The following is a 14,725-nucleotide window of genomic DNA, read 5'->3' as shown; positions in this document are numbered from 1 at the left end:
TGAACCCTCCAAGCCCACTAAATGACTTACCGGTGGGAGGAAGGCTGAGATTTTTTCTTTCAGAATGGGAGAAGTTAAATCCCGACCCCTTTGTGTTATTAATTATAAAGCGCGGTTACCGGCTTCAATTTTCAGTTCAGCCTCCTCCCAGAAGGTTCGTGAATCCCCTTCCAAAAGACCCAGAAAGTGCCAGGGGCCTACAAGTGGAGATCCAAAAACTTTTAGCCAAAAGAGTAATTTTGCCGGTGCCCCCGGAAGAGGTATTCCAGGGGTATTATTCCCATGTATTTCTGGTGAAGAAAGCAAACGGGGAATTCCGCTTTATCCTGAACCTCAAATCCCTCAATCCATTTCTAATTTACAAGAGGTTCAGGATGGAAAGTATTTTTTCGGTAAAAGCCCTATTGCAGGGCAAGGAATATTTTGTTTCAATAGATCTCCGCGACGCCTACCTGCACATACCGATTTTTCACAACCATCAAAGATTTTTGAGGTTTGCAATCAGGATCCAGTCTCAAATTCATCATTTCCAATTTCAGGCCCTACCTTTTGGGATAGCATCCGCTCCGCGGATCTTTACAAAAGTTCTGGCCGAGGTTATGAAAGCTCTGAGGATCCAGGGAATATCGATTATTCCGTATCTGGACGACCTCTTGATTTTTGCAGAGACAATGGATTTGGTGTTGCAGCACAGGGACATTGTGATCAACACCTTGAGGTTGGTTAATGAACTACGAGAAGTCGAATCTAACTCCTGCCCAGGAAATCACATTTTTGGGATACAGGATAAATTCCCTAGACAGAAAAATCTATTTACCCTCGGAAAAAATTACAAAGATTCATTCCGAAGTAAACAGATTACTTTTTCAAGAGACTTGCTCGATTCGCCAAATCATGAGGGTACTAGGTCTATTTTCCTCTTCAATTCCGGCAGTCACCTGGGCCCAATCCCATGGCAGGGATCTTCAATCCCTTCTCCTACTCCACTGGGACAAATCGCAGGGATCTTTGGATCTCGTGATCAGCATACCAGATCAGATCAAAGACAGTTTGGCCTGGTGGCTAAATCCACACAGTCTAAGCAGTGGGAGAATTTGGAGACAATGCGATCCGATAAAGGTTTTTACGGACGCAAGTGCCTGGGGCTGGGGCGCAACAACAGAGGGTCAGCATGCGCAGGGGGATTGGACCGATTCAATAAGAAGGAAATCGTCAAATTTCAGAGAGCTGCTGGCGGTTCAAAGAGCGCTCCTATTTTTTCAGTCCCTGATAGAAGGAAGACACGTACGAATTTTTTCGGACAATATCACCACAGTAGCATATCTGTCGAAACAGGGGGGCACAAGATCCAAGGATCTAATGCTTCTCTCGTCGGAAATTTTCGGTTGGATAGAACCGCGTATTCTATCAATAACGGCGATTCACATAAAAGGGACCCTCAATGTGGAAGCAGACTTTTTGAGCCGCCGGCAGATCAGTCAGGCGGAATGGGAACTACATCCGGAGGTTTTCAGTTTAATAACAGAGAAATTTGGAATCCCGGAGGTGGACCTGTTTGCTTCACCAACAAATGCAAAGGTGAAGCACTTCTTTTCCCTACACAGGTGTCAGGGCTCCCTGGGGCTAGACGCCCTAAGTCTGCCATGGGGATTCAAGTTGAGTTACGCGTTCCCCCCAATAACCCTTCTTCCACAGGTTCTAGTGAAACTTCAAAGAGAATCAGGGAATCTGATTCTCATAGCTCCGCTTTGGCCAAAGAGGCCATGGTATGCGGCTTTGCTGAGAATGGCGACAAGTCCACCATTTCTGCTACCGGTTCGGCCGGACTTACTGATTCAGGGGCCGCTGGTCCATCCCAAACCCCACTTATTCAGACTGGCCGCATGGATCCTGAAAGGGTCATATTAAGGAATAAAGGTCTTTCTGACAGTGTTATTGAGACTCTTCTTAAATGTAGGAAACCAGTAACTCAGAAGATCTATCGGAAAGTTTGGAAAGTGTATATAGCCTGGTGTATTTCTCACTCCAGGAATCAGGGCCTAACTAGCTCGGTATTAGAATTCTTACAGAGTGGGTTTGATATGAAGCTAGCACCCAGCACTTTAAAGGTGCAATGTTCAGCTTTATCTATCCTTCTAGACAGACACTTAGCTCAGGAGGATTTAGTAAAAAGTTTCTTTAAAGTTTTAAAAAGGTCTACACCAGTCAGGCAAAAGATTTTTCCACAGTGGGATCTCTCTCTTGTCCTTAATGGCCTCACGAAGTCCCCCTTTGAGCCAATAGAAGGGATTGACATTAAATTTCTGACGCTCAAATTAGCTTTTCTGATCGCAGTCACATCTGCGAGGCGGTTGAGTGATTTGCAAGCCTTATCAGTTAAAGACCCCTTCCTAATCATATGTCCAGATAGTGTCAGACTTAGATTAGATCCGGCTTATCTACCTAAAGTGGCATCCGAGTTTCATAGGTCTCAAGAAATTATCCTACCTTCCTTCTGTTCTAATCCTTCGGGGGAGAGGGAGGAGAGATTTCATTGTTTAGACGTCAGGAGATCCCTGTTGGTTTATTTAAAGAGAGCAAGGGAATTTCGAAAATCCACCAGCCTTCTAGTTCTATTTTCGGGGAAGAATAAGGGTCTTCAGGCATCAAGGCAAACCATAGCCAGGTGGGTTAAACAGGTTATTTCATTAACATATGAGAAAAGTGACTGTCAGGTACCAGATAATATTAAGGCACATTCTACCCGATCATTATCCACATCCTGGGCAGAAAGGGCAGGAGCCACCATACAGCAAATATGCCGAGCTGCAACATGGTCGAGTGCATCAACCTTCATCAGACATTACAGGGTGGATGTACTATCCCAACAAGATCAATCGTTTGGCAGAAAGGTGCTACAGACAGTGGTCCCTCCCTAAAGGTGAGTCTTTAACCTTATTAAAGACTTACTTGTTTATCTCTCGTGTTGTCCCGGATGCCAATTAGAGAAAGACTCCTATTAGACCTACCGGTAATGGAGTTTCTGATTGGCATCCGGGACAACGGCTATAACCCTTCCCTTTCCTATCTGGCACCTTTCCTTTCTGAATTAATTCATGAGGAGGATTTTTTATAATAGTCACGGGAGAGATCTATTTTTTTACTTCCTTCATCTTGGTGTTCGACTTAGTTTCCTTTAGAAGCACTGAGGTTGGAGGGAGGGCGGGGGCTTTTAATCTTCTTGGGGTTATGTTTCCCCAGATCCTGGGCGGGACCGGATCTCGTGTTGTCCCGGATGCCAATCAGAAACTCCATTACCGGTAGGTCTAATAGGAGTCTTTCTTGTCTATGCTACATAACAGTGAAACTAGATTTCATACCCACGAATACTTAGTTATACCCCCTCACTTACCGCCCATGAAGTAAAGCTCTCTGTCCTCTGGTTCAGCTAGTGTAAATTGCATTGGGCCCGGCAACTTAGTAAAGTTGTACTGTGACCCTGGAAGCGGAAGTCGGGTCATGCGGTCTGCGCATGCTCTGGCTTCCATCATCCTCCTCTAAGCCATCCCTGCATGAGCAGCACGTCATTGTCATGTGTACCAAAAACAATTCCGGCTACGTCATTCCGCGTACTTGGCGAATAAAGCTGATTCTGATTGTACTCGGTGCAGGAGAGGAGGTCCGGGGTCACAGCACGACTTTGCTGGTGCCCCCTGCTGGCCATATAGCCATTTTCTATATGCAACTGAAGCCCTCTCCAACGACTGGCTGAATTTGCTCAGCCTCTGCTTAATTGATTACTGCAGACTAGGTGTAACGTGTGTGTGCACTTCTTATTGGCTTATAAGCAGCCTGCAGGCTTTATATAAGCAGCAGAGAACTGTTTGGGAAGTGAGTACCGTATTTTTCGGACCATAAGACGCACTTTTCTTCCCTCAAAGAGAGGGGGAAAATATTGGTGCGTCTTATGGTCCAAATGTGCCAAAACAGACCTGCCTCCCCTTAAGAAGTGGAACATTCCGATCTGCTTGTCGGCAATGTCCCCAGGCGTTTATCTTGTTTTCCCCCGGCTCCTTATGTGGTTCACTTGTGGCTGCCCTCGGTGAACTTATTGCTGCCCCCCCCCCCTGTACTTATAGCTGTCCCCCGTGTAGTCATATCGGCTTCCCCGAGCGCCGCTGTGTCCCGCCTGCCTCTATGTAGCGTTATGCTTACCCCCGTGTATTTATAGCTGCCCCCGTGTAGTCATGCCGGCTTCCCCGAGAGCCGTCCTTAATGCTCTGTGTCCCGCCTGCCTCTATGTAGCGTGAGGCTTACCCCATAACGCCGCTATGAGTAGCGGTAATCCTCCTTGTAAAGCCGCTGAGGGATTCACGCACGCAGGCAAAGTATTTCCCTCTTCACTTCCGCATATGTCACTAATGCGGAAGTAAAGAGGGAAATACTTTGCCTGCGTGCGTGAATCCCTTAGCGGCTTTACAAGGAGGATTACCGCTACTCATAGCGGCGTTATGGGGTAAGCCTCACGCTACATAAAGGCAGGCGGGACACAGAGCATTAAGGACGGCGCTCGGGGAAACCGGCATGACTACACGGGGGGGCAGCTATAAATACACGGGGGTAAGCATAACGCTACATAGAGGCAGGCGGGACACAGCGGCGCTCGGGGAAGCCGATATGACTACACGGGGGACAGCTATAAGTACAGGGGGGGGGGGGGGGGCAGAAATAAATACACCGGGGGCAGCTATAAGTGCAGGGGGGGACAGCTATAAGTACAGGGGGGGACAGCTATAAGTACAGGGGGGGACAGCTATAAGTACAGGGGGGGACAGCTATAAGTACAGGGGGGGACAGCTATAAGTACAGGGGGGGACAGCTAGAAGTGCAGGGGGGGGGGCAGCTAGAAGTACAGGGGGGGGGGCAGCTAGAAGTACAGGGGGGGGGGGGCAGCTAGAAGTACAGGGGGGGGGGGGCAGCTATAAGTGCAGGGGGGGGGCAGCTATAAGTGCAGGGGGGGGCAGCTATAAGTGCAGGGGGGGACAGCTATAAGTGCAGGGGGGGACAGCTATAAGTGCAGGGGGGGACAGCTATAAGTGCAGGGGGGGACAGCTATAAGTGCTGTCGTGCAGGGGGACAGCTATAAGTGCAGGGGGACAGCTATAAGTGCAGGGGGACAGCTATAAGTGCAGGGGGACAGCTATAAGTGCAGGGGGACAGCTATAAGTGCAGGGGGACAGCTATAAGTGCAGGGGGACAGCTATAAGTGCAGGGGGACAGCTATAAGTGCAGGGGGACAGCTATAAGTGCAGGGGGGCAGCTATAAGTGCAGGGGGGCAGCTATAAGTGCAGGGGGGCAGCTATAAGTGCAGGGGGGCAGCTATAAGTGCAGGGGGGCAGCTATAAGTGCAGGGGGGCAGCTATAAGTGCAGGGGGGCAGCTATAAGTGCAGGGGGGCAGCTATATGAATAGGGGGGCAGCTATATGTAAGGGAGGCAGCTATATGTACAGGGGGAGCTATAAGTACAGGGGGGCAGCTATAAGCACACTGGGGGCAGCTAAATGTACAGGGGGCAGCTATAAGGACACTGGGGGGCAGCTATAACTACAGGGGGAAGCTATATGTACAGGGGGTCAACTATAAGTACAGGGGGCAGCTATAAGGACACTGGGGGCAAATATAAAGGACACCAGGGGAATAGATAATGACGCAGGGGGCAGGGATGAGGAAACAGGCACATATAGGGAAACATCAGGCACATAGGACAAGGACAGGGGCAGAGATGGGGACAGAGGACACAGGCAGGGCAGAAGAGGACAGAAAGGAGACACACAAACTACAAAAGGGGGACATAATTAAGGGAAGGAGAAGATGCACAAGATGCCCCTGCTCCATGGATGCACCAGGTTTAATAAAACATTTTTTTCCTGGTTTTTGTCCTCTAAACCTGGGTGCGTCTAATGGTCCAGAGCGTCTTATGGTCCGAAAAATACGGTATTTCCCTTTGCTGAGAGTCGCCCGCACCAATGTAATTTACACTGGCTGGATCGGAGGACAGAGATTTACTTCAGGTGGTAAATGAGGGGGTATATCAAAGTATTCGTGGGTATACTTAAATGCATACGCACGTGCTGTGCCAAGGTTCCCTTTAACCTGCCATATATTTGGAACAGCAAACAACCATAAAATCTTAATTTGTAAAATTGTCTATTTTTAAAACATTTTTAATCAGGAAAATATTCAGTTTATCTTAAATCCAGTAAATCAGAATTGAGCAATAAATCCTAAAGCTCCTTTCACATCTAACAACGTGTGCAGGAGCCGTTCTCCTGCTCGCGTTGACTAGCCTGTGGCTGTCGTCGGGAATCTGTGGTGCAACGGTAGTAATAATTCCCGACGAGAAACAGCTCCCGGATGCGTCGTAACGCACCGAAACGCAGCGTCGGGTGTGAAAGGTAAAATGAAAGTCTACGGACTTTCCTTTTACCTTGGTTAACGCAAAGTATAGACTTTGCGTTAAAACGCTGAAAAAGGGCTCTGGTGTGAAAGAGCCCTTATTAATTTCCTTTATTTTTTGTTTTTCTTGCCGTATCAACAATTTTTTTTTTTCTCCTCATATCTTAACAAGTTTTAGTTGATCTCTTTTCTAGAGCCCACCCAGAGTAGAAGCAAGTTCTGACAGCAATAAAGAGAATGCGGGTCTAGAGTCTGGGTCAGAGGGGTCTTCGCTGGAAAATACCCCTGAAAAATGTGAGCAATTTGTGTGTTTTATTCCCCCTCTCCCCACATCATACAACTGTATCTTTTCATAATAGTCTAAGCCAGGCCTGGGCAAACCGTTTTGGATGCGGGGCACATTCCTCTAGCAGCCCGCAAGTCTGCGCTCTCCTCTCTTCCCTCCCTGCAGAGCTGCGAGCAGGTACATAATGATAGTTTTAACTCACCTAATCGTATCTTCTAGCGACAATCTCCATGGCTACGGTGGCAACATGTTGATATGTACTGATGGTGAGTCTCATGACGCCGCTGTGGGCATGGAGTTTGGCGCTAGGAAGTGCAGTTGGGTGAGTTAAAGTTCTCATTACATGCCGCACACAACTTTGCATGAAGAGAGGATAGAGGGCCGGATTCCAAAACACCAATGGGCTGGGAAATACAGTGGCTTGCAAAAGTATTTGGCCCCCTGAAGTTTTTCACATTTTGTCACATTACTGCCACAAACATGAATCCATTTTATTGGAATTTCATGTGAAAGACCAATACAAAGTGGTGTACATGTGAGAAGTGGAACTAAAATCATACATGATTCCAAACATTCTTTACAAATAAATAACTGCAAAGTGGGGTGTGTGAACTTATTCAGCCCCCTTTGGTCTGAGTGCAGTCAGTTGCCCATAGACATTGCCTGATGAGTGCTAATGACTAGAGTGCACCTGTGTGTAATCTGTCAGTACAAATACAGCTGCTCTGTGATGGCCTCAGAGGTTGTCTAAGAGAATATTTGGAGCAACACCACCATGAAGTCCAACGAACACACCAGACAGGTCAGGGATAAAGTTATTGAGAAATTTAAAGCAGGCTTGGGCTAGAAAAAGATTTCCAAAGCCTTGAACATCCCATGGAGCACTGTTCAAGCGATCATTCAGAAATGGAAGGAGTATGGCACTGTAAACCTACCAAGACAAGGCCGTCCACCTAAACTCACAGGCCGAACAAAGAGAGCGCTGATCAGAAATTCAATCAAGAGGCCCATGGTGACTCTGGAGGAGCTGCAGAGATCTACAGCTCAGGTGGGGGAATCTGTCCATAGGACAACTATTAGTCGTGCACTGCACAAAGTTGGCCTTTATGGAAGAGTGGCAAGAAGAAAGCCATTGTTAACAGAAAAGCATAAGAAGTCCCATTTGCAGTTTGCCACAAGCCATGGGGGGGGGGGGGACGTGGAAGAAGGTGCTCTGGTCAGATGAGACCAAAATGGAACTTTTTGGCCAAAATGCAAAACGCTATGTGTGGCGAAAAACTAACACTGCACATCACTCAAATATGGTGGTGGCAGCATCATGCTCTGGGGGTGCTTCTCTTCAGCAGGGACAGGGAAGCTGGTCAGAGTTGATGGGAAGATTGATGGTGCCAAATACAGGGTAATCTTGGAAGAAAACCTCTTGGAGTCTGCAAAAGACTTGAGACTGGGGGCACAGGTTCACCTTGCAGCAGGATAACAACCCTAAACATAAAGCCAGGGCAACAATGGAATGGTTTAAAACAAAACCTATCCATGTGTTAAAATGGCCCAGTCAAAGTCCAGATCTAAATCCAATCGAGAATCTGTGGCAAGATCTGAAAACTGCTGTTCACAAACGCTGTCCATCTAATCTGACTGAGCTGGAGCTGTTTTGCAAAGAATGGGCAAGGATTTCAGTCTCTAGATGTGCAAAGCTGGTAGAGACATACCCTAAAAGACTGGCAGCTGTAATTGCAGCAAAAGGTGGTTCTACAAAGTATTCACTCAGGGGGCCGAATAATTACGCACAACCCACTTTGCAGTTATTTATTTGTAAAAAATGTTTGTGTATGATTTTTGTTCCACTTCTCACATGTACACCACTTTGTATTGGTATTTCACGTGGATTTCCAATAAAATTGATTCATGTTTGTGGCAGTAATGTGACAAAATGTGAAAACCGTCAAGGGGGTTGAATACTTTTGCAAACCACTGTACCGGTAGTTTGTCCAGCACTGGTCTAAGTAACAAAATCTATTAAAGTTTCTCATTGGTGATACCACTTTGAATGTTTTGCAGCTAATAACATCTCTGAATCACTGGCAGAATCTGCAGCTGCATATACAAAGGCCACCGCAAAGCGATGTTTACTGGAGAAAGTGGAAGTAATTACAGGAGAAGAAGCGGAGAGTAATGTTTTACAAGTAAGAGGAACAAATTAGTTGAAGTCGTTTTATTCTAGTGGGACCTGAAAATTTGTTATGGCTATAGCTGTTTGGCCTAGCTCATGTACTTTGAGTCTGTCACTGGCCAGATAAGCATATTAGTCTTTTTGGTTTGCTGTTCTAAGTAGTTTCAACCACTGTAGAGACTTGCCACTGGAAGTTTCACTAGCTGCAGACTGATTAGACAGTGCAGGTGTCTGATTTATATAGCAGAAGGTATGCAAAAGTGGTCAGTAACTAGTAGTCTATAATCCAGGGAAAAAATACCAGGAAGTATGCAGTAGCAGGGTCCGTATGTAATCACTGGTCAGAAATAGGGGGCTTACAAGCCAGGTGAGATACCAAGGGGAAGGCAGGCTGGCCCAAAGTCAGTACCTGGCAAATAGTCTACAAACCAGATTAATTCCCAGGGAGTATGCAGGATGAAAGTCACAATGTAGCTAGTAGTAAACCGGTAATTGGCAGAGAAAATGAAGTACCAGAGGATAGGCAGTAAGAGTACAGGCAAGAACGGAGTAAGGAAGATGGCCAGGAATTTCAGTTACAAAACAAACAGCTCAAGAATTCCAGAAACAAGCTCAGGACAGAACCTTGATGGACTAGGAAGTGCTCATTTAGGCTGTGAGTATCACTTATTCATAGATGTCAAGGAAACTTGTTAAAGGAAATCTGAGACATTAAGAAGTGCATCATTTATACTTACCAGGGACTTCCTCCGGCCCCATGCAGGCTAAGGGCTCCTTCGACGGCTGCTCAGTTATCCTGTTCTCTTCTCCGATAAATTTGGCAAGTCGCACTACACTGCACATGACTCGTCGCATTTCCATGGCCAAATGCTCCTGGGCATGGGACTATAACAGGAGAGTTGCCTTGCATGCACAGTGTAGCATGACTGGAGGTGACTGGCTAATTTATTGGAGCGGTCAACTGGGAGAAAGCCCTCGGTCTGCATGGGACTGGAGGAAGCCCCAGGTAAATATAAATAATATCTAGACTACATAATGTCTCAGGTACACTTTAAGGCCACTGAACACAATGTAGAGGCAGCAAGTCAAAAAACAAAAACAAAAAATTGCTGTGTGAAATCTCAGAAAATGGCATCTCATCAGGGCCTGTGGTTTATCAGCAGTGCACACTGAGGCAGAAACAGTCCCTAGAGGAAATCCAGGGAGCCTTGCAATTTAAATTGTAAGATTGACATTTTGAGAACAATGTGTAATATGTGACTAGCACATTTTATTTTAGAAAAAGTGGATCCATTGTATTTGCAGATGTTTGTGACTGTATAACATATAAAACAGAAAAAAATAAAAAGTGAACAGAAAAAAACGCAACATTAGCAACACTGTGGGTTACAGGTCAAGCAAACGCGAAGGTTTGTGAAAGTTTTCTCCTAGTAGAAAATGTTTTAACTCCAGTCAGACACATCTACATGCTTGCTCAGTGTGTAGGGCTAAAAATATTAGCCAGGCATTGTTTAAAAGGAAATGTCAGCCACCATATCTCTCACTGCGGGTTCCCTTTAAAGGGCAACTGAAGTGCGAGAGATATAGAGACTGACATATTTATTTCCTTTTAAGCAATACCAGTTGCCTATCTATCCTGCTAATCTTCTGCCTCTAATACCTTTAGCCATAAACCCTGAACAAGCATGCAGCAGATCAGGTGTTTCTGACATCAGGACTGTGGAGTCGGTAAAAAAAAATCTTCTGACTCAGACTCCTCAGTTTAAAACCTTCGACTTCATGGAACCCAAAATGGCTCCGACTCCATAGCCTAATACTTACCAGGGCTGTGGATTTTGTACAAAATCATCCGACTCAGACTCCTCAGTTTATGAAATGTCCGACTCCGGGTACCCAAAATTGCTCTGACTCAGACTCCTTGACTCCGACTCCACAGCCCTGTCTGACATTGTCCGATCTGAAAGATTCATGCTTGTTTCTGGCATTATTCAGACACTATTGCAACCTAATAAAGCAGCAGGACTGCCAGGCAACTGGTATTGTATAAAAGGAGATAAATATGACAGCCTCCATATATTTCTCACTTCAGTTGTCCTTTAAGACAGTTGTCCTTTAAGTAAGACACGATTGCTATAAACCAAAAGGCCAATACTACAACACAACTTACAGTTGTACCTGTCTTAATGAGCACTAAGAAACTTTTGAAGTATATATAAATGAATAAGAGGCTGACCTCTAGAGAAGTAAGCACTTGCGGAACACGTTTGGGAGCATATTGGGGGGTCGGGTCTTGGGTCCAGCAAGATACTCATATGCAGGTAATTGAGCTACTTTGCAGATGCAGACATTTGGTCAGTTGCACATACTGTTCATATAGAGCAGAGGACTAGCCATTAGTAGATCCCTGATCAGGTGGCTACTGCTTATTCATTCATATAAGGATAATTGGCTGCAGCTTACCTTTCCTGCAGCACCTTACTTGGCAAAATAAAATTGATTCTGATATATACTTCAGTTGTTTCTTGGTGCTTATTAAGGCAGATACGATATATATATATATGTGTGTGTGTGTGTGTGTGTGTGTATGTATGTATGTGTATATTTATATATATATATATATATATATATATATATATATATATATATATATATATATATATATATATATATATATATATATATCTGTTCACAGCAGAAGTGAGAGGAGGGAGAGATACTCTCGCTCCTGCAACACTATTGGCCAGTCAGGATGGGAGCGAGAGTGGTTGTCTCTCACTCCTAACGCACAAGTTATTGCCGCTGCTCACGCGCATCATAACTTGCTAAGATGTGGGGGAAGGATGAATATGGAATACTCCAGTATGTTCCTATCTTAAAGAAAATCTGTAACGAAAAAGCTCCCCTGGGAGGTACTCACCTCGGGTGGGGGAAGCCTCCGGATCCTATTGAGGCTTCCCCCGTCGTCCTCTGCCCCACGACGGCGGCAATAAAGCGTCTCGAACAGCGGGGATGTAAATATAGCAGTTGGCTGATGGTGTAATGGTTAAGGGCTCTGCCTCTGACACGGGAGACCAGGGTTCGAATCTCGGCTCTGCCTGTTCAGTAAGCCAGCACCTATTCAGTAGGAGACCTTTGGCAAGTCTCCCTTACACTGCTACTGCCAATAGAGCGCGCCCTAGTGGCTGCTGCTCTGCTCTGGCGCTTTGAGTCTGCAAGGAGAAAAGCGCAATATAAATGTTATTTGTCTTGTCTTGTCTTTTTACCTTCCCGACTCCAGCGCAGTATCGGCTCTCCGCTCGGAGATAGGCGGAAATAGCCGAAAGTTGTCGGGCCGCTCTACTGTGCAGGCGCAAGTCGCCTGCGCAGTAGAGCGGACCCGACGGAGATCGGCTACAAATGGAAATTATGCTTATGGATTTGATCAAAGACTTTAAAAGGCCTTTTGGAAAGAATACATGGTTTAGTTTAGTTTTTTTTTTACTGTCTTACTTGCCCTAAAGCACCTCACCCATGCTTTTTCCTTGTGGGAACCATTTTTAAAGTGAGAAGACTATGGAGATTTCCATATTTATTTAAACAATACTGGTTGCCTGGTTTATTTGGCTGCAGTAGTGTCTGAATCGCAACAGAAACGACCAAACAGCCAATCTTGTCAGAATTGACACTGTCAAAAACACTTGAACTGTTGCATGCTTGTTTGGGGTATATGGCTTAAGGTATTAGAGGCAATGGATCAGCAGAATAGCCAGGCAACTGGTATTTAGGCGGCCTCCATATCACTCTTGCCTCAGTTGTCCTTTAAGTCAGGGCTTTTCAACCAAAACATGCACTGTTGGTGGTACTTGAGGACAGGGTTGAAAAGCCCTGCTTTAAAGAGTAACTGTTAGCCCCAAAAATCAAATTTAAAGCTCTATTGCAATGTTTTAATTACTTTGTAAGGGAGCCAAAAAGGCAATGCAGAAGTTAAAAAGCAATCCCCCAGGACCAGGTGCCGATGTCTGGGGGGGAGTGGACAGACATCAGCACCTGGTCCTGGGGGGGGAGGGGGGGGTGGGCAGACATCGGCACCTGGTCCTGGGGGGGGAGAGGGGGTCGGGCAGACATGGCATGCTCTGCAGTATCTGTTATGCGGCTCTGCAGTATCTGTTATGCGGCTTTGCGTCCTCCTTAGGAGCTTGGGGAAAAGGCTACACAGTAAAAAAATTAGATTGCTTTTTAACTTCTGCATTGCCTTTTTGGCTCCCTTACAAAGTAATTAAAACATTGCAATAGAGATTTAAATTTGATTTTTGGGGCTAACAGTTACTCTTTAAGTGATTCAGAGAAAAAAGCATTGATGGATAGATTCTGGATGCATAGGTGAAACCACTATATATTGCACTTATGCCATACAATTTTCTGTTAGATTTTCTGTAATGCTGGGCATAGACTAGTCGACCCGGTGGCTTGATTAGCCACCGGATCGACTCCCGCTGCATCCCCACAGGCGGCCGGATCGATCCCCGCTCGTCCCCGCAGGCGCTCCTCATCTTCCGCTCGATTCCCCGCTATTGGCGGCCCTCGGGGAACGAGCAGGGAATCTATCTGGCGGGTCATCAGACCTGTCAGATATTATCAATCGAGCTATTAGCGGCTCGATTGATAAGGGACAAACGCTCCGTGTATGCCCAGCATTAGATTTACCTGCCAGATAGATAATTTCCAACATGTTGGAAATTATCTATCTAACCATCTATCTGCCTAGCAATTAGGCATTGTTCCACTCAGCAGGAGATAACCAGAAGACAATGCACCAGAGATGATGACCAGTCTCTACAGAAAATAATCTAAAGGTGGCCATAGACTGGTCGATTTGCCATTAGATTCGACCAACAGATAGATCCCACTCTGATCGAATCTGATCAGAGAGGGATCGTATGGCCACCTTTACTGCAAACATATTGTGAATCGATTTCAGCCTGAAACCGATCACAATCTGTGGAGCTGCCGTGCCCCCCCCCCCCCCCCCTCCCCTTGCATACATTGTCTGTTCCGGCCGACGCACAAGTCCCCGTGTCCCCGCTGTCGTCTTCTCCGCTCCGGGCTCCAGACCGTTCCTGCAGCTGCTGAACTTCCTGTCCAGGGGAAGTTTAAGCAGTAGAGGGCGCTCTACTGTTTAAACTTCCTGCCGGGACAGGAAGTTCTGTGTAGCTGCAGCCGGTCCGGAACCCAGTGCGGAAAGAAGACAGCGGGGATGAGGGGACTTGCGCCGGCCGGAACAGGTAATGTATACCCGCTGTATTGCGTCGGTCGTCAGGCATTCGAACGCCGCTATCGATGCACTCCCGACCCGCCGGCGATCGAGAAAAAGCTTCCGCACGGATGGATCGACGGGAACGATCGATTTCGGACTGAAATCGATCGTTCTGTCAGCGGTGTGCGTGGTGATTACACAGCCGATTCGATCACTGTGAAAATTGTGTGGTGTGTACTAGGCGTAACGCATGCTGTGTGTCCTCATGGATAATGGAAAATCTTTATGTTGTATTGCCAGAGATGGCGTTTGATCCTTATTTTTTTTTTTATTCCCCGTGTCACGTGACAGATTCAGTGCAAACTGTTTGTGTTTGATAAAGTGTCACAATCCTGGGTGGAGAGAGGACGAGGTCTTTTACGACTGAATGACATGGCCTCAACAGAAGATGGCACTTTGCAGTCTAGACTGGGTGAGTCCATGTGTTTTTGATAAGCACAACATCTCATCACATCGCTAGATGTGTGTGTTAAAGGATAAGTAAAGCAAAAAGGCATAGGCTGCCATATTTATTTCCTTTTAAGCAATACCAGTTTGCCT

The 14,725-nt window shown here is 46.2% G+C and overlaps 1 protein-coding gene across 2 annotated transcripts in view; it reads left to right on the top strand.

Moving 5' to 3' along the window:
• Nucleotides 1-14,725, top strand: part of RANBP3 (RAN binding protein 3) — a 139,726-nt gene that overhangs the window by 115,689 nt on the left and 9,312 nt on the right. For both annotated transcript variants that reach the window (XM_068233744.1, XM_068233743.1), the window contains 3 exons: nucleotides 6,631-6,730; nucleotides 8,781-8,905; nucleotides 14,477-14,597. In XM_068233744.1, the coding sequence (XP_068089845.1) occupies nucleotides 6,631-6,730; nucleotides 8,781-8,905; nucleotides 14,477-14,597 (346 nt within the window). The remainder of the gene's footprint in view (nucleotides 1-6,630; nucleotides 6,731-8,780; nucleotides 8,906-14,476; nucleotides 14,598-14,725) is intronic.

Source organism: Hyperolius riggenbachi, chromosome 1, assembly GCF_040937935.1.
Source record: "Hyperolius riggenbachi isolate aHypRig1 chromosome 1, aHypRig1.pri, whole genome shotgun sequence".
NCBI lineage: Eukaryota > Metazoa > Chordata > Amphibia > Anura > Hyperoliidae > Hyperolius > Hyperolius riggenbachi.
Note: the sequence above shows the minus strand (reverse complement) of the source record. Positions and strands in the feature narration are given on the sequence as shown.